The following is a 19,344-nucleotide window of genomic DNA, read 5'->3' as shown; positions in this document are numbered from 1 at the left end:
TATCTTAGTTTTTCAATTCTATCTTCCATCTACTTTCCATCCAAATCCATTGAAAACCCACGTGGAAGCTCTAGAATTTAAAGATTAATTAAATTTATCATTTAAGAATAGAAAATAATGATAAAAAAGAAAGTGTTAATTTAAACTAAGTATTTTGAATCTCATTTAATCTTAAAATATTGAAACAATATATAAAAATTTACGGTTGAAATAATAAAACTCAAAATTGAATCCAATTAAAACTCAAAATTGAAGTTTAAATTTTAATTTTTTTAGGTTTTAGTATTTATTTTTTCAATCTTTCATTACCAACTTTTTTTAATCTCACTCTAAATTTAACAAAAAACTAAAATCTTAAAGTTTTCACTCAATGGAATTCACTTTTTTTAAAAATAAAGATACAAGTAGAAAGAGAAAAATTCTAAATAAAAATATTCTTCACTTAAATTTTGGTGAGTCTTGGATTTTATTTATCTCATTCTTGTATCAGGATCTTTCTTCAAAGATTTTTCATATATCAACGATTTTGGACGGAAAACAAATGGAAGGATATGATTGAAAATCCTCAATGACATTAAGGGAACGTTTGGGAACGCGGTTCAACCCGTGTTTTTAAAAAATTTGATTTTTTTTAAAAAAATTTAATATAATTTGTACGTTTTGGATCGTTTTGATGTGCTGATATCAAAAATAATTTTTAAAAAATGAAAAAATATTATTAGCATGTATTTTAACATAAAAAATTATTTAAAAAACACTCGTAACTATACTACCAGATAATAATCTCTGAAGGTAAAATTGATGGATGCTACTTGCTAGCATTGATAACAACCCTGCAGGTGAGAGGGGTCTTTCTATAGTTAATCCTATTTTTTGGACTTTTTGTGCGCACGATTTTGCAACAAGAACCACTGAACCTTCGCAGGCCTTTGAAGAATGTAGGACCCGGTTTAGGCAGCTAGGGAGGATCGTCCTTTTAATGCAAGGTGGTGCTTGAACATCGATCGAGTGGCTACGAGGTAGGCCACGAAAATCCAACATGTTTTAAGGCTCCAAACTACAATCAATTCTCTTATCTTCTGAAGATGAGGTGAATCTATCATTTGGGTTTCTTGTGGTTTTTTGGCCCTTCACTTGGATATCTGAGGATAACAATCACTCTCTTTATATATTTGGTACAGATGTGCTGTGATATAAAAACCTCCAAATGTCTTCCTTTCTCTTCCTTGCGCTTTTTGCATCTTGTTTCTTGTCCTGTATTTCCTTCTCTTCCTAGCTAGTCTTTGTTTCTTCCTTAGTTTCCTCTGTTTTGTCCCCTTCCGTTAACGGCTAGCTAGGAGAACATGTATCATTACGGCCACCACCATCGTCTTCCTTGCTTGCGTTGCCACCCACATAGCTACATTAGGATGGTAAGTTGGTGCGATCCGGCCCCTCAGCCCCCAGCTCACGTAGATTTTAATTTTTATATCTTGAAGAATATTCGTACTTGCATTTTGCACTATCTGGAGTACTACCTTAATTCAGATTTACTGTGCTTTTGTTTTGGACGGACGTATACATAACAGGTTCAGCATCTGATAGAGAGATGTTTGCTCCTTCACATGAGTAGAGACCAATGCGTGAAGGCACTGGCTAAGCATGCTAGCGTTCATCCACTTGTTACACTTACAGGTCACTTGATCGATCTCAGTACTGGTTTTCTCACGATAGTTTTGGCTTCTTTAGCTAATAAATATACTTGACTTGTATATGAATGTATTTCTTGCAGTGTGGAGAGAACTACAGAAGGAGAATAGGGACTTCTTTCATGCATATTTTCATTCAATTTCTCCAAGGCATTTCACGAGTAAGAGCAAATTATCCCCAGAACTTACAAGTCATTTAAAGAAATTCATTAATTGCACAAAATTATTTATATGTACGAGAATTAAGGACTGTAAGCCACTGTCAAGTATTCTAGCTAGACGTCATGCATATACATTTACTAGTATAAAATGCTCGAAAACCATGTACTCCATTAATTTCTTGATAACTAAGCTAGCTTTAGCAGCCATAACCTTACATCTGCAGATGTATGGTGCTAAAAATATTGCGAATTACATCAACTCGTATTTATAATTTTCAGGCAGGCGTACTCGAAGGGAGTTGAGATTAACAAGGGAAATATAAAATTCAAGTCCATGATGGGACGACTTGCAAATACTTCATGATCATCGGGAAGTACGTGGGTATAAAAGCTATATTTATGATGAATTATAACTAGGGTTTGGACAGAACATGCCCTCAGCCCTCAACTACAGTATTATAGTGGAATGTGATCTAATAGGATACATGAAAAAAAAAATAAGAGGACATTTACAGGGTTACTAACCCTGGTTATGTAATTCCTCCGGGGACTAGCTTTTCCTTTAATTAAAAAAAAAAGTATTAAGATACATGAAAGTCTTGGATATCAATGTTTTCTTTTCTTTGTTTCATTTCTTTTTGTGAAAACCATTAGTATTTCTTTTCTATAAATATTAGAGAATTAATCTAAATAAATAAATAGATCAAAAATGACTGGTACCACTACTAAAAAAATAGGGCTATTAGCAACTATTTAATCCATGGAAAATAAAATTAAAATTCATTTCTGAAAACATTTAGCAACGGAATCAACAACAAAGAATATCACATACAGATTTATCGTTGTTGATTTATCATCAATGAATCTTACCGTTATTGATTTAAGAGCAACGAAAAACCCATTGCTTACAAATAACAACTGACAATCTGTTGCTGATTAAATGTCAAACACGCCTATTATTGTGAATCAGCAATGGATTTTTCATTGTTGATTTATGAATTAGTTACAATCACCAATGAAAATTTTGTTGTTGATTATATGATTTTTTAATTAATTTATATGCTTCTTCTACCCAAATGATTTTTAATTTTTTAATTAATTATTTATAGATATTTTGAAAGTTGTAGAGTGTGTGTGTATATAATTCTACTCATACAGCCTCTAAATCGTACGATAGTCTGAAATCCTTTCAGACTACTACGTTATTCTAGCCTGAAAGCTCTTTTTTTTTCTGCATGTAATTTAGCTTTCTTTTGCGCCTCGTACAAAAAATCATGCAACCTATATGGTACAAATTAATTATTTGTTAGTAAATGAACAATAAAATTTTAATATTTGGAGTAAAAAAATATCTTAAATTCGATCTTACCTAATTGAAGGGTGATTCTCCCAAACCTTCCTCGCAACATTATTATCAGCCCCCTCCCGTTCAAATTTCACCTTGAAGAAAAAAATTTCAGTAATTACAATAAATGGTCCAAATTAACATAAAAAATATTTAAGTTAATACTAACCTTGAAAACCATGCAACGACGTGCGGTTTATATTCAGGATATTTGGAAACCTAACTCTATTGAAACAATAGAATTTTCATCGACGATCTAAAGGCCAATGTTGTTCACTATAATATTTAATAGTTTTACCGATGTAATTTTTTCATCGGCGTAAGATTACCATTCCATCGGTGTAAAATTTACCGACTAATTTCTCGATGGAACACGTTTGTCAGAATAACATTTGTCAGTAATTCGATGATCTGTCGCTAATTCTTTTGGTAAAAAAAATTAAAAATTGATTGTTTTATAAATGGAAAATAAACATAAAATTTTTTTTTTCACAGGAAATATGCCGACAGAATAATTTCATCGGTATATTCCCATCAGTGATAGTGGCATAAGCAATAATTTTTTCTAGACCCTTTGAAATATACCAACAGAATGATTCCATCTGTGTTGCTATCGGTAAATCATCGACGGAATAATTTCATCAGTGATTTTGGCATATACAGTAAATATTTTACAACTCTCTGGAAAATACTGACGGCATAAGTTCGTTTGTAAATCCATCAGTGATGTGCATAGTGCATAACAGATTGTGTTTGTGTTGTCTCTATCTATCCTCCCTGCAAACACTTAAATTGAAAATTGCACGCACAACACAATAACAACAGTGAACATAACAATTATAAAATAAATATTTCTTGATACAAAATTTCATCCATAATATTACATTATAAAAAATTCCTTTACATTAGTCAGAATTTTGTTTTTCTTCTTCTTTAATTGAATCATCACCGGGTTCATCGCAATCTTCAATGTTTTTATCATTATCATCACCTTCATCGTCTTGTGCTTATCCGCTGGAGTTTAGAACAACATTCAACTCCTCTGCGTCAACATCAATAAGATTATCATTGAAGACGTGAAAATTTGAATTTTCTTCTAAGTCAATCGATGGAGCAACTCGATATGGTTGAACCAACTCACTATTGAAAGACATTATCTCTCACACTTGTGTTTTCGTTCTCATCCTGAACAACCTTGACACGACCCTTAGGTTTCATTTTTAAAACAAATAATCAATCAACTCTTGATCAGTCTTTTCTAAAGGAAGTAGTATATGTGTAATAAACTTGTTGGCATTGCTTTGCAAAAATAAAGACATCGTTTACGTTGTGGAGCCTAGCTTTTGAATTAATTTTAACCAGACCGTAATGGGAATCTACTCTGATTCCTCTGTCAATGATGTCATACCAATAGCATTTGAATAAAAACACTCTATTATGCTCGTTATGATATTGCAATTCGACGACCTTTTCTAATTTACCATAATAGTCAACTTTAAACTCACTACAAGTCGATCCCTTAACACAAACACCACTGTTATATATCTTTCTTCCATGCTCGTATTCTTTAGTATGAAACAAATATCCATTGATAAAATACTCATTGTAGCACTTAACTTTTCTTTCAGGATCCAAGCTTAGTAAAAACAATGAAACACTAGCACTCATTCCCATTTGATAAACCTTATATATCAAGTACAACAATTAATAGTAAACAAGAATTCTGTAATGAAATACAGTAACTTGCAAGAGATAATGAGTTTATGATGCTACAATATATAAATAGTACGTTTATTACAAAGTTTAAATAGTATATATACTTACTAAATAAAAGGTCTCAGCTCATCACGGTTAAATATAACATAATTGTATGCTTGTTTGAGCTCTATTTCAGATAAATATCTTCCCCTTATGGCATTTTTAGGCGTGGGTCGTCCAGGATTGGAGAATATTGATAAGTTCCCACTGGAAGGCACTTCAACACCATCATCATGTCGTTGAACGCGATTGATTCTCATTCTCAAATTAGGTTTGAAATAGTATGAGATAAATGTTGAGATCTCCTCAATAATATAGGTCTCACATATCGAAGCCTCAACATGCATCTTGTTCTTAACCTTTTTTTGAAGATTGAACAAATACCTGCATGGAATTAAACAAATATTTTTAATTAAGAAAACAATGAAAATACTTTACGAATTACATTGTATTTGTAATATCTAACCTCTCGAATGGAAATATCCATCTATACTGGACTGGTCCTCCAACTTTTGCCTCATATGGTAACTGTATGGGTAGATGCTCTATCGAGTCAAAAAATAATGGATGGAATATCATCTCAAGTTTATATATTGTCTAGACGATATTTGTTTCAAGCCTCTCCATTTATTATGTCTGCAACTTGTTAGAACACATATATCTACAGAAATTCCGGTAATTTATTTCAAGCCTCTCCACTTGTCTAGACAATCTTCGTGAGTGCATCTCATATCCTCTTTAGCAATAAATCTCGGTAAGCTAATGAAATGAGTGTTTGCATAAATATATACCAGTCATGACTCTTCATTCTATATAATCTGCAATCCTTCAAATTCACCAACCTTGATATGTTCGAGGCATGTCCATCGGGAAAATGTAGACTCTTAAACCATTGATAGACTAGTAGTTGTGTATTTTTCTCTAACACAAAGCTCGCTCTTGGTTTTACGAACCATGACCCATCAAAAACCAACTCTATATTTTTACTGTTACAGAATAATGTTATACTCATTATAGCATTGATATTGTCCTTTGTCTTCCCCTTCACATCCATAACGGTGTTGAAAATGTTCTCGAACATGTTTTTTTCTATGTGCATGATGTTAAGGTTATAGTAGAGAAGATTGGTCTTCCAATAAGGAAGCTCCTAGAAAATACTTCGTTGTACCCAGCTATGGGTCAAACCAAAACCAGGAAACTTCTGCTTACCAGATTGAAAACTAAACACAATGTCGCCGTACTCTGATACATAGTCATGCAATTCTTCACCAGAAAGACACGGGAGTGCAACATCCTCTTTAATTCCACCAACAAAGAAATCCTTTATGTTTTTTATGTACTTGTGATTTGTTGGCAAGAAACATCGGTGGCAGTAAAAATAAGAAGCTTTACCTTTGTTTGTTAACGTGAATACCTTGTTGTTTTCCATGCAGTATAGACATACTAATTTTCTATGCATGCTCCAACCAGAAACCATTCCATAAGCTGAAAAATCATTGATAGTCCATATCAATACTACCCTCATAAGCAAATTCTATTTTCTCAATATATCATAAGTCAAAATCCTGAAGGACCACAACTGCGTCAACTCTTCAATCAACGATCGAAGACAAACATCTATATTCCAGCTCAGACTGTTTGGACCGGGTATTACCATAAATAAAAATATAAACTCTGTCCTTATACACATCTCCGGTGGTAAGTTGTAAATTATAAGTATAACCGGTCAACAAGAATAAGGAGTAGCAAATGACCCGAATAGGTTAAATCCTTCTATACACAACTCAAAATGAGCATTCCTTGATTCAACTGAAAAGTGAGGATGCACACTGTTAAAGTATTTCCATGCTTCGTCGTTAGAAGGGTGCATCATCACTCCATCAATCGCATTATATGATTGGTGTCATGTCATGTGCCAGCAGTTTTTGGTGATATGAATAACCTCTGCAGTCTAGACGTGATTGAGAAGTATCTAAGTTTTTTATATGTCACGCTCATGCCAGTTCTAGGTTTGTAACGGGAATGCCCACATGTCATGCACTCGGTTAGCTAAACATTTTCAAGGTAGTACAACATGCAGAAATGCTAATTTTCATGATTGATCAGTGACAAGATGTTAGGGACTTCTATGGAATAATTAGGATATAAACGTTTAATTTCATGGAAATAGGGTTGTAAAGGGGATGTTCCTTTCCATTTTCAAAAATTCTCATAACATTTGGAGGTCTAGAACTCCAGAACAAGCTCTAGAAATATGTCAACTTGATCATCGTGAACTGCCAATGAAAAAAATGAATAAAGGTTGAACGCATGTTGTCTGGGTTAAAACCCTAGAAATTAGGGTTTTTAATTTGGGATTTGGCAAAGTTATAATTTAGTTATTGTTCTTTTAATTGTGACACATACACCCATAATTGACATAAAAACTTTTTAATTGCATGCAATTTAACCCCTGCGAAACTCAAATGTCAACACTTACGTTGGTCATCTTTTTATTTTGGTTCTTGGTTCTGAATTTGTGTATTTTGACCCTCAATTGACCAACAAACTTTCAATTTCTTCAATTTAACCCCTGATTTGGTTAATTTCAGCTCCTATATTCACGTGTCTTTTCCAATTTGATTCTTGGTTTGGGATTTCTTTAATCAAGTCTTTATTTGTCCATCAAACTTTAATATTTATGTAATTAATCCCTCGATTAAATCAAATTAACTCGTAAAAATTACAATTCGACCCCCATACTTTAATTTCTTCCTATTAAAATCTAAATTGACTTTAAAAATCATTTTTTCTTGCAATTAAGCCCTCAATAAATTCAAATAAACCTTGAAAAATTCTAATTAAATCTTTAAACATTCAATTTTGAATTTTTCTCAAATTAATTTTTCTTTGTTAATAAGGCCTTCATCGGTTGAAAATACATTGTCATGAAAATTTTAATCATGTATATTTGATCTCCCTCAGCCAGTCTTCGGCAATTTCTTTGACGTTCTAATATACTCTTCTCACTTATATATCTTTTTGATTTTCTTCCAAATTTTTTTATTTGTTTTGGATTTTCTCATCAATTTTTTGATTTTTTGTTTATGCGGGGTCCCAAAAAGAAGTAACAACATTCATTCAACTCTTCAGCGTAAACATCAATGAAAATATTCTCGACGATGATAAAATTTGAATTTTCTTCTAAGTCATTAGACGAAGCAACTCAATATGGATCAAGTAACTCACCAAGTTGAAAGGCATCATCTAAGTTAATTAATTGTTGTCATCCTAAACAACCTCGACACCACCTCTAGGTTTATTTTTCACTACAAATAACCAATCAACTCTTGAACAATCCTTTCTAAAAAAAAGATTGTATGTGTAATAAACTTACTGACATTACTTAGCAAAAACAAAAACATTGTCGACGTTACGAAGTCTAGCTTTTAAACTAATTTTGACCAAACCATAATAGAGATCTACTTTGTTTCCTCTATCAATGGTGTCATACTAATAACATTTGAATAAAAATACTTTATTTTGCTCTCTATGATATTGCAATTCAATGACCTCTTTCAACTTTCCATAATAGTCAACTTCAAACTTATTAGAAGTTGATCTCTTAACACAAATTTCATTGTTATATGTCTTTCTATCCTGCCTATATTTTTCAGTATGAAATACGTGTCCATTGACGAAATACTCATTATAGCACTTCATTTTTTTTTCAAGACCCAGACTTAGTAAAGGCAAAGTAACACTAGCATTCCCTTTTGATTGATAAACTTGGTACATGAAGTGCAACTATGAACAATTAACGAGAAATGTGTAATGAAATTAAGTATCCCAAGAGATAAGAATAATTAAACAATACTTCCATATAATCTAAACCAAGTGGAAAATTGTTCATCTTATAATCGAAAGATTTGGGATTCAATTGAGTTTTGTGACGATAAATATTGACGATGTCACCTACAAGAAATTCAATAATATATCAGTTTATTATATTATAAGAGATAAATTATTCGAAAACAACATGTTAAGTAGTATACTTATTAAATAAAAGGTCTTAGTTTATCGCAGTTAAATAGCATATATTTACGTGCTTGTTTGAATTTTATTTCTGATAAATATCTTCCCCTCATGGTATTTTTTTTGTACGGGTCGTCTAGGATGGGAGAATATTGACAAGTTTTCCATCAAAGGCACTTCCCCACCATCATCATATCTTGTAACGTGGTTGATTCTTGTTCTCAATTGAGACTTGAAATAGTATGAGATAAATATTGAGATCTCTTCAACAATATAAGCCTCGCATATCGAAGCCTCAACATGTGCCTTATTGTTTACTTTTCTTTTAAGGTTGAACAAATACCTATATAGAATTAAATGAATTTTTTGAAATATTCAAAGAGAGACAATAAAATTTTAATTATGATACATATGTATACCTTAATCTCTTGAATGGATACATTCATCTATATTGGACTGAGCCTCCAATTTTTTCCTTAAATGATAAATGTTTAGGTACATGCTCTATCGAGTCAAAAAACAATGAAGGGAATATCATCTCAAGTATCTATATTTGTCTAGATAATATTTTTTTCAAGCCTCTCCATGTGTTGTGTCTGCAACTTGTTAGAACACATATATCTAAAGAAGTGATTGATCTTCGTGAGTGCATCTCATATATATCCTCTTTAATAATAAATCCCGGTAAGCTAATGAAATGAGTGTTTACATAAATATATAGCAGTCATGACTCTTCATTCTATATAATACGCAATCCTTTAAATTCACCAACCTTAATATGTTTGAGGCATGTCCATCAGGAAAACATAAACTTTTAAGTCATTGGTAGACAAGTAACTATGCATTATTGTCTAAGGTAAAACTGGCTTTGGATATTGTGATCTATGATCCAACATAAACCAACTCCATATTTTTAAAATGACAAAACAAAGTTATATACATTATAGCCTTAATATTGTCCTCTGTCTTCCCCTTCATGTCTATAACCATGTTGAAAATGTTCTCAAACATGTTTTATTCTATATGCATGGCATCAAAGTTATGGCAGAAGAGATTCGTCATTCAATAAAGAAACTCTTAAAAAATATTTTGTTTTATCCAATTATAGGTCAAACCAAAAATAAGAAGCAACAAATGACCCAAATAGATTAGATTATTTGTACATAACCCAAGATGCATGTTCCTTGTATCCACTAAAAACTAGGAATGCACACTATTAAAGTGTTTCTAGACTTCACCATCGGAAGGGTGCATCATCACTCCATCCATCGCATCATGTGATTGGTGTCATGTCATCTGCTCATCAATCTTTGATGATATGAATAACCTCTGTAGTCTAGGTGTGATTGGAAAGTATTTAAGTTTTTTGTGAGCGACAAGAGTCATTTCCTTGCCAAACATGATTTATAACAAGAATTCCCACATGTTCTCCACTTGGTCAACTCTGTATTTTCAAGGTAATACAACATGTAGAACATTGAAGACATGCTAATTTTTTGGTATCCTAGACTGAGGTTTCATCATGGATTTGGCAACACAAAAGTTCTCTTTCAGCTTTTTCCCTACAAGTAAAATGTTTCTCATCCATTCAACAATTCTATCATAATCGACCTCACTTAACCCATTATCTGACTTAATGTTGAACATTTATGTAACAATCAATAATTAACTATGATTTGTGTAATCATCCCATAATGGTTCATTAGAATCTCTCAAAAGATCAAAAAACATGGTCGCATCTGCATTAAGTTCTTTATCTATGATTGGACATTGAACGACATAACCCTAATTCATTCGCATCGTATCCATAACTATATTTCTATAAGGATTACTATTATTATCTACAACTTCATGCACGTTGCTAGAACTAGAAGTTGACTCAATCATCCTTTCTACCATAGTATCGTGAGGAACATATAGTTCTTCGTGTGCATACCAACATAAGTATTTCTCTATAAACTCTTTTTGTATAACATGCATTGTTACAACATCTGGATTGAGAAAATTTTTATTTTTACACCTCTTGCATGGACATCTAATACCCCATTCACTAATATTTCTCAGATTAGATAGTGCATAATTAATAAAATCTTGAACCCCATTACAATAATCCATCACCCGCAACCCTTAGGGTGAATCTCTATATATCCATGAACGATCATCCATTACTTATATCAAACCTATATAAAATAATGATAACAACATGTATTAATAAACTACGTTAACTAAATAATTTGTAAAAATATTGATTTAGCTCAAAATTATTCAATCTATTTTAATAGTACTTTTAATTCATTATCAATTATCTATATATATTCAAATTTCTATATATTTATCAAAAAAATTAACTCAACAATAAAATTGACAAAATATAAAACGGAATCGTTAAATAAGCCATTATTTATTTTATCACAAAACATCCAAGTAAAAAATTCAACATAAATTTCATCAATTTACAAACAAATATAAATTTATAAAATCTAAAACCACCCTAACTTGTACAAATCATAAATCTATATAACAAATTTGTATGAGAAAAAACTATAAAACAAGTAAACACATAAACAAAATACATATAGTACAAAAAAATATGCAAAAATAATCAACATTTTAAAATTGAGTTCAAATAAAAAAAGATAGATTTGCTTACTTAAAGTGGAGAATCCTCAATAAAATTTGAATCATAACACGGATGCTGATAAATTGAGTGTTGTGGTTGCTGAATTTGTTGTAAGAGGTTGAGTTGTCTTGAGATTGGGGATGTTTGTTGGTTGAATAAAAAATGCATAAAAAAATGAGAAATAGGGGAGGGGAGGTCAGTCGCCCAGGTCATAAATTAAATATTACTGACAACATTACCAATTGAATTATCTTATTTATAACTTTATCGGTCATTCTATCGGTAAAAATATCACACATACACATTGACAAAAGACCATTCAATTTTAGATAATATTTTAGATAAAACAAAAATTCAACTATTTTTTTCATTAGTCAAATATCCAATTGGTTAAGATCAATTAACTTGTGAAAATAGGATCAAATATTAATGTCTATTCAACGATTAAAGTATTATGTATTACATAAAAAGGGCTCCATAAAAAACTTAAATTGTTTTTAACAAACAAATTTTTTCAATAAATGTATGAAAAAAATAGAATACCTTCAGAGTTTCTCTAAGAAATAAAAATAAACAAACACATCAATAGAATAATGGCAACATCTACACAAAATAATAAATCACAAAACCTACTCTAAAATAATCACGAAATTGTTAAGAGGGAAAGAGAAAAGGAATTAAAAAAAATGTACCATTTTCTTAACTAGAGAATTTCTTTATGATACGGTGGTGATTCATTGAAAGAGAAATAGGAAGAGAAGGAGAATCGTGCAAAAAAAAAATTGAGACAATATTGATGTCGTCGGCGCAGAGGGTGATGGTTTTGAAAGAGAGAGAAAGAGAGGTGGTGATGGGAGTATATAAGATATGCAGCAAACATAAAAATTGAATTATAATTGTCTTCAATGAGGTTTTCTAGAGAAATTTTGGGTGATATTTTGAAATTTTTATGGAATATTAGTTCTCTTGAAGGGAAATTTTGGATTTCTCACATATTTTTTTTTAATAAGAAGTCTAATTTTTGCTTTATAACTAAATGCATGCCAATAATTTAGTTTTCTTAAGTTCATGTAATATATATGTCATTTAATAATAATAAATAAACAATTCAATATTATATTAGCGTGCATGTTTCTTTCTTCTTTTTTTACCGTGAAAGTATCATCAAGTCAATTAATTTACATATTAATTAAAACTATTTGTTTTTTCAAGCGACCTTAAATTTACTCCCCTTTCATATCAATATGATGAATTTAAAAGAATTTAAATTCAAAAATATTAAGAAAAATGAGCATACCTCACTAATAAGGTATGCTCATTCTGTCGTCATTTTGTCACACGTGTGCGTACAATTTTTTGTTGTTCTAGAAAGACATTTCTTGTATTAAAGTTGAGTAACTTGCATATTCCTTATCCTTATGGATCTCAAGAATCCTAATTTCCATGTTGATTCGGTTCAAGAAAGCCTCTTGTGGATCTCAAGGATTACTTGGTGGATTTCTAGGTTTTCTATGCATTTCTTTTGCTTTCCTCCCTTGTTGTACATCATAGAGAAATGCACACACAAACAAATAATTTTCACATCTAGATCAAGAAGATAAATTACTGTGATAAAAATCAAAAGATAGATAAAGCACAAACTTATCAGCTTTAGATTAGATACTTTGCTTTATTAGATCCTCTCGCATTCGCATTGCTAAAAGATCTCTACGAATACGAACATCGGTCCCCATCATTATGCGAAATTCTCTATCTGTTTGATGGGAAAACATTGCAATTAGTTGAGCATTTTCATCTTCACCGGTCTCTTCAAAATGCTTCTGAATAGCTTCTTATGAAGTGTCTCTCTTCCATGCTTTCACCCATTCCGAGTAGTATGCCATTGGACCTATCCTTTTCGGTCTTTTTTGTTCAGCTTCAAGTCTACACAAATTGCAAGTGACATAAGCCAACAAATGTTTTTTAAAAAATACATTTTCCTTAATAAGATACAAAATTATATAGAGAAACACAAAATGTCAGGTTCAAAATAGAGATCAATATTCTACTGTTCTTCCTTGTAAAGATATTTTCTAGCTTTGTAAAGAGAAACCTCCGTGAATGTTGGTTCCTTACCATAAAGCTTCACCTGCCCAGTTTCAGACAAAAACAAAGCTTAGTCTACAAGGTTCCCAGTGGAGTTGTCATTCTGTCGCACGTGTGCGGCGTCGCGGCGAAAACATCCACCCTCAAATTCTATCTATCTGGCAAATCTAGAAAATATAAGGAGATAAGAAATTCTTGTTTTTTATCTGTGGAAAAATGAAATGGGAGCCGTCACCTAATATTTTGGTCACTAGGAACCCTAACTGGTCTTAGAGATCGCGTACGGGGACTGGTTGCGTAAAGAGAAGGTATTAGCACCCCAAATACGCCCTACCCAAGGTAAGCTGCATTGTTTTATTGCCTGATAAAATCTAAAATCTTGTTGTGTTTTCTAGTTGTTGGTCCGTCTATGAGCTAGCACTGCCCGACCCAGTAAACAAAAACAAACTGTTTGGGAGGCTTACCTGGCGGTCATCCATTCTTACTGGAGTTGGAGCTGCCAGTTATATGATGTTGGGCAGTGGTTCTGTTCCTTCTCTGTTCTGTTTTTTTTTTTGTGTTCCTTCTTCTCCCCGCTTGTGTCTCCTGTTTCTCTTTTTCTTCTTCTGCTTCTAATGGTGGTGATGTCGTTAATGATGGTGGTTTAAGGTGGCACTGGCGGCTGCAGACGGTGGCTTTTCTTTACAGTGGTGGGCAGTGTTTGCTGTTATTCTTCCTGTATGTGTAGACGCGCAGGCTTCTTCTTCTTCTTCACAGGTGTTGCAGTAGAGGGAGGAAGATGGTGAGAAGATGACAATGGTGTTGTTGTCGCGGCAGCCGGCTGTGGTGGCAGACGTTGCTTCTCTTTCTTCTCACCTCTGCTTCGTCGTGCTGTTTGTTTCCTCTATATTTTGTTTCTCCCATCAACAGTGTTCTTGCCTCTCTGTAGTGGCTTCGTGTAGGTGTTGCTGGTGCTAACGGTGTTGCTGGTTGTGGCGAAGAGGAAAACAGGTGGTGGTAAGCGAGGGACGCTATTTCGGTTTTTTCTGTATTTTCTTCTTCTTCCTCCTGCCTTCTACGTGCTTCTGTTTCTCCTCACGTACTACTCGTTATGCCTTCTCTATCTTTCTTTTTTTTCCTCTTCGCGTCTTCTCTCCTTTTCCTCTTCCCAACTCCTCTCTATTCTCCCTTTTATAGCCAAAACTGCATGCATTTTTTATAATGAAAATGTTCAGGACCATTATTATTGCAGTGGTAACGGTAGAGAAATAGTAGTTGTGAAACGTTACCATAATCTATGGCATTTGTTACTGAAAACGGTTCCTATTTGCCGAAACGACTGCTTTGAAGATGGTGATGAATAGTGTCTAAGAAAACGGCGTCGTTTCACAATTCAAATGAATATTTCTGATTCAGTCCCAGGTTGTTTTGATAATTTTGTAATCAAGCCCCCGGATGAATTGTAATTGGATCCCTTGATTTTAGCTCCTTTTTCGATTTAGTCCTTGGTTTTGAATTGTTTTAATCAAGTCCCTAATTGGCCATCAAACTTCTAGAATTATGCAATTAAGCCCATGATTTGACTAAATCAGTTCTTAAAAATTGTAATTTAACCATAGAACTTTAATTTCTTCCAATAAAAGCCTAAATTAATTTTTCTTGCAATCAAACAGTCCATAAATTCAATTAAACCTTAGATAAAATTTAATTGAGGCCATAAACATCTAATTTTGAATATATTTTTTTAAAAATTGAATTTTCTTTGTTAACAAGGCTCTCATCAGTCAAAAATATACTGTTAAATTTTTCTCTTTTGCATTTTTGAATCTCTTCAACCAATTGTGGCTATTTTTCAGCATTCCAGTATCCTTTTCTCGCTCATATTATTTTTTGGATTTCTTTCAAATATGTTTTTGATATATTTTTTTGTATTCTTTTTTATTTTTATCTGGGAACCCAAAAATAGATAACAACACTCAATAAAATTTGAATCATAACACGGATGCTGATAAATTAAGTGTTATTGTGGCTGAATTTGTTGTAAAAGGTTGAGTTGTCCTAAAATTGGGGATGTTTGTTTGTTGCATAAAGAATGCATAAAAAAAAGAGAAATGGGGAAGGGGGGGTCGGTCGTCCAGGTCTATTCAACGATTAAAGTATTATGTATTACAGGCTCCATAAAAAACTTAAAACTGTTTTTGACAAACGGATTTTTTCAATAAATGCAAGAAAAAAACAGAATACCTTTAGAGTTTCTATATTAAAAAAAAAATAGACAAATACATCAACAGAATAATGGCAACACCTACACAAAATAATAAATCATAAAACCTACATTAAAATTATCACGAAATTGTTAAGAGGGAAAGAGAGAAGGACCTTTTCTTTAGCCGGAGAATGTCTTTATGATACGGTGGTGATTCTTTGAGAGAGAAATAGGAAGAGAAAGAGAATCGTGCAAAAAAAAAAAATTAGAGACAAAACTGATGTCACGTAGGGTGATGGTTTTGAGAGAGAGAGAGAGAGAGGTGGGATGGGATCGAGTATATCAATTTACATATTAATTAAAACTATTTGTTTTTTCAAACGACCTTGAAAATACTCCCCTTTCATATCAATATGATGAATTAAAAAGAATTTAAATTCAAAAACATTAAGAAAAATGAGCATGTATACCTCATTAATAACCATGCCAACCCTTAGCGTCACATGTTTCTTTATATGATTTCTAAATACAGAATAGATTTTAAATAATTCATGTTTATAAACCACTAATTAATTTTGACATATCTCTATATTTTAAAATATATTTAATTTAATTTCACAATTTTAAACGTGACTTATTATGCCAAATCTCTGCACTAATTTTCTTGGATGGACGTAATTTTGTGATCTCTGCACCGAGCATCGGAACGACGGAAAGGTTTCTCCGCCAGACCCTATCCAAACCAGAGAGGAGGAGGTTGGTGATGACAGATGAGTATAGGAGTGATGGGTTTAGTTGAAAATTTATAGAAAAAATCGCTAGTCAATCTTATCAGAGAGCAAGCTAGATCAACATTCAAGTGAATTGGTGTCCTTGCGACAGAACATGCATCGATCCAATATCATTAAAAACCTTGAAAACCTTAAGTTTCTTATAGTCAGTCAGTCTTTCACAACTTGCAGTGAATTCATTCCCGAGAGCATCTACCTTAAATGGACATGAGATCTAAACCCAACCCAAACCCTAAAAGAGAAACAATTTTATTCTTTTTCCAGTTTATACAAGTCTCGATCATTCAAAGGGTGTCTTTGCCCACATGTAATGCCTTGGAACCTTTCTTTCATGGAAACCTTTGCTTTCTATGTTGACCTGAAACTTTTCAAACAGAAAGTCATGCATCCACTTCAGTGGCATAAAATACTACAAAAGTCAAGTGTCACAGAAGTCTTTACAGCGCGTTCAAAATGACCCCAAAAGGCTATTTCATAAATTTTAGATGTAGTTGTAACTTGGAGAAATTAGCTAGCTAGAAAGTGACTAGATTTGGAATAGTGATTCAAAAACTGAACTGTTTTTCCTCTTGTGTGTGTGTGTGTGTATTAACAATTATTAGCAACCTAATAAAAATTTCCCTGAGCCATGCATGTTCTGCACAATATTTTCATTCCTAGAAAGAAAAAACATTCCACGTATAATGCTACTCTAGCTATATACCTCAGCTGCATCAGAGGACCATGTGCTGTTCTCCTCTTCCAAGCCAATGCTCTCTCCATCATCTTTGTAGTGGACATGGGGGCAATGGGCCCACTGAAAAGAGTTAAACACGACAATTTGAATTAAAATACAATATGTTACTTTAAATCAGTTGAGTTATTTAACGAAATTTACTAGCTCGTTTTCATTTCCCTCGATTTGGTTGTGTGCATGATTAAGTCTCAGAAATCTACCTAGCTAGCTCATTATTGGTTACTCCAGAAAATGAACTTACATTTTTTGCAGCTGTACTGAAGGCTTCTTTGTGAGTCATGTTTGGATTTTCAGTTTTGAGCCTTCTAATCTCTTCTCTGCTAAATATATTTTTGTAAGAACATAGTAATATCAAGGCTAAATCGATCATGTACTAATTAATATAATATCTTAACTAATATTTCTTACTTGATGAAGCAGTTATAAGCAGATGGTGCTCTCTGTCTTTTCTCCGGGGCTGTAGAGATAAATACTTCAATTGATTAGCTAATAATTAAGTAGAAAAAATTAACAAGAAATTTACTATAATATGACTCGATAAATTTGTTAAACTTACGTTTATTAATGACACGATTCACTGGATTAACTTTATCAATATCTTCATCATTGTCAGAAGAGATTGCAATGAATGAACTTTGCGTGTCTAAGCCTTTTTGAGCATTGACTTCGTCTGGACTAAGCAGTTCTTTTTGCTGGAGGGGAATAAGTTTAAAGATTTATCCACTGAACATAAAAGAACTTCAATATGCTAATATATAAATTAAGCTAGCTACTAATAAATTCTCAGGAAAAATAAAAAAGGGGAAGAGAAGAAAAACTAACAACTGGGATATGTTAATTACTAGAACCTGATGAATTGAGAAGTAATATACCTCATGATCATGGCTGAGAGAAGTTAAGAGATTGAAAGGGAGAAAAGAGATTTTCGTCAAGTTGACAGAGAGGAGGCTGGAGCAGTGCCCACATATCACAGTCACCACCGTGGATGAGCTGCTGCATGGAACACTTACCTACAAAATTTGAGAGAGAGTGAAAACACAAGATAATTAAAAGTTGCACGGGATATTAATATTTAGTGAAACTCTATGCAGATGCAGTGCATTACAAGTAAAATGGTGGTACAAAAACCACACTGTACATAGCAAATCTGATCCGGAGGATCAAAGAGATGGTTCAATGTTGACATTTTAGTAGGTGACTAGCTTGCTAGGTGCTTGTGGCTGTCTGTGTCTCCCTGTGCATGAGAGAGAGAGAGAGAAAGAGAGAGAGAGAGAGAGAGAGAGAGCGAGAGAGAAGAAGCACAGAGAAGTACGGGGGTCTTCTTATAGATTGGAAGAATTTATAGGCTTTAGACATGTTTTTAACGTATGAGTTGTGCCAATTAAATGTACTGAGGTGCATAGTCTCATTATGCGTACATAATGTACTTTCCATAAGGCTGTTGCCACAGATTACAATAAATCAATGTTGTCTGTTGACCTTCTTAATTAGGATAATTAGCACTCCTGTCTGATCGTTTACTTTAAAGAATTCCTATCTGATCATACTTTTCTTGATTTCAGATTAGTTTAACGCTAGTAAAAACAACCCTTGGAAACTTCAACCTCAATATCTGAGGTTAAGAGAGAGAGTGGTCCAAATTTCTATGATGGTAAGTAAATGGAACTGACCATGTCTATTTGTTTCATGTGTTGTTTTCTTTGTTATTTACTCCACCTCTGTTGAGCAGCTCTATCATTCATGAGAGAGAGAGTGAGAGTGCAACAAGCTGTTTTACCATTACAGGAAGGAGGGTAGGTCTGTAGAAGAGTGTATGGAGATGGAAAGGAGGCATCTTAGCATTTGGCTTTGCTGAGAGAAGGTAAGAATAATTGACAAGGAGAAGGGTTCCCTCCCATTTTCTGTGCTCTCTTTGTTCATGCTACTTCCCATCCCATAATTTATTTCCTTTCAAGCTGCTC

General features: G+C 32.9%; 2 protein-coding genes across 2 annotated transcripts; one reads left to right on the top strand and one right to left on the bottom strand.

The window, feature by feature from the left end:
- The first annotated feature begins 1,183 nt into the window (after positions 1-1,183).
- LOC133696328 (uncharacterized) lies at positions 1,184-2,459 on the top strand. Its single transcript, XM_062118498.1, has 4 exons — positions 1,184-1,412; positions 1,569-1,674; positions 1,772-1,849; positions 2,129-2,459. Exons 1-4 carry the CDS (start codon positions 1,344-1,346, stop codon positions 2,170-2,172), a joined length of 297 nt encoding a protein of 98 aa, XP_061974482.1. The 5' UTR covers positions 1,184-1,343; the 3' UTR covers positions 2,173-2,459.
- Positions 2,460-16,927: 14,468 nt separating this feature from the next.
- Positions 16,928-18,569, bottom strand: LOC133696438 (axial regulator YABBY 4). The gene is made up of 7 exons (XM_062118630.1): positions 18,489-18,569; positions 18,256-18,393; positions 17,940-18,075; positions 17,792-17,840; positions 17,625-17,700; positions 17,351-17,443; positions 16,928-17,005 (listed from the first exon to the last, which is right to left on the bottom strand). The coding sequence occupies exons 1-7, from the start codon at positions 18,567-18,569 to the stop codon at positions 16,928-16,930; spliced, it is 651 nt and encodes a 216-aa protein (XP_061974614.1).
- Positions 18,570-19,344: the final 775 nt, after the last annotated feature.

The sequence above is a fragment of the Populus nigra genome, chromosome 6 (assembly GCF_951802175.1).
Source record: "Populus nigra chromosome 6, ddPopNigr1.1, whole genome shotgun sequence".
In the NCBI taxonomy this organism is placed as follows: domain Eukaryota; kingdom Viridiplantae; phylum Streptophyta; class Magnoliopsida; order Malpighiales; family Salicaceae; genus Populus; species Populus nigra.
Note: the sequence above shows the minus strand (reverse complement) of the source record. Positions and strands in the feature narration are given on the sequence as shown.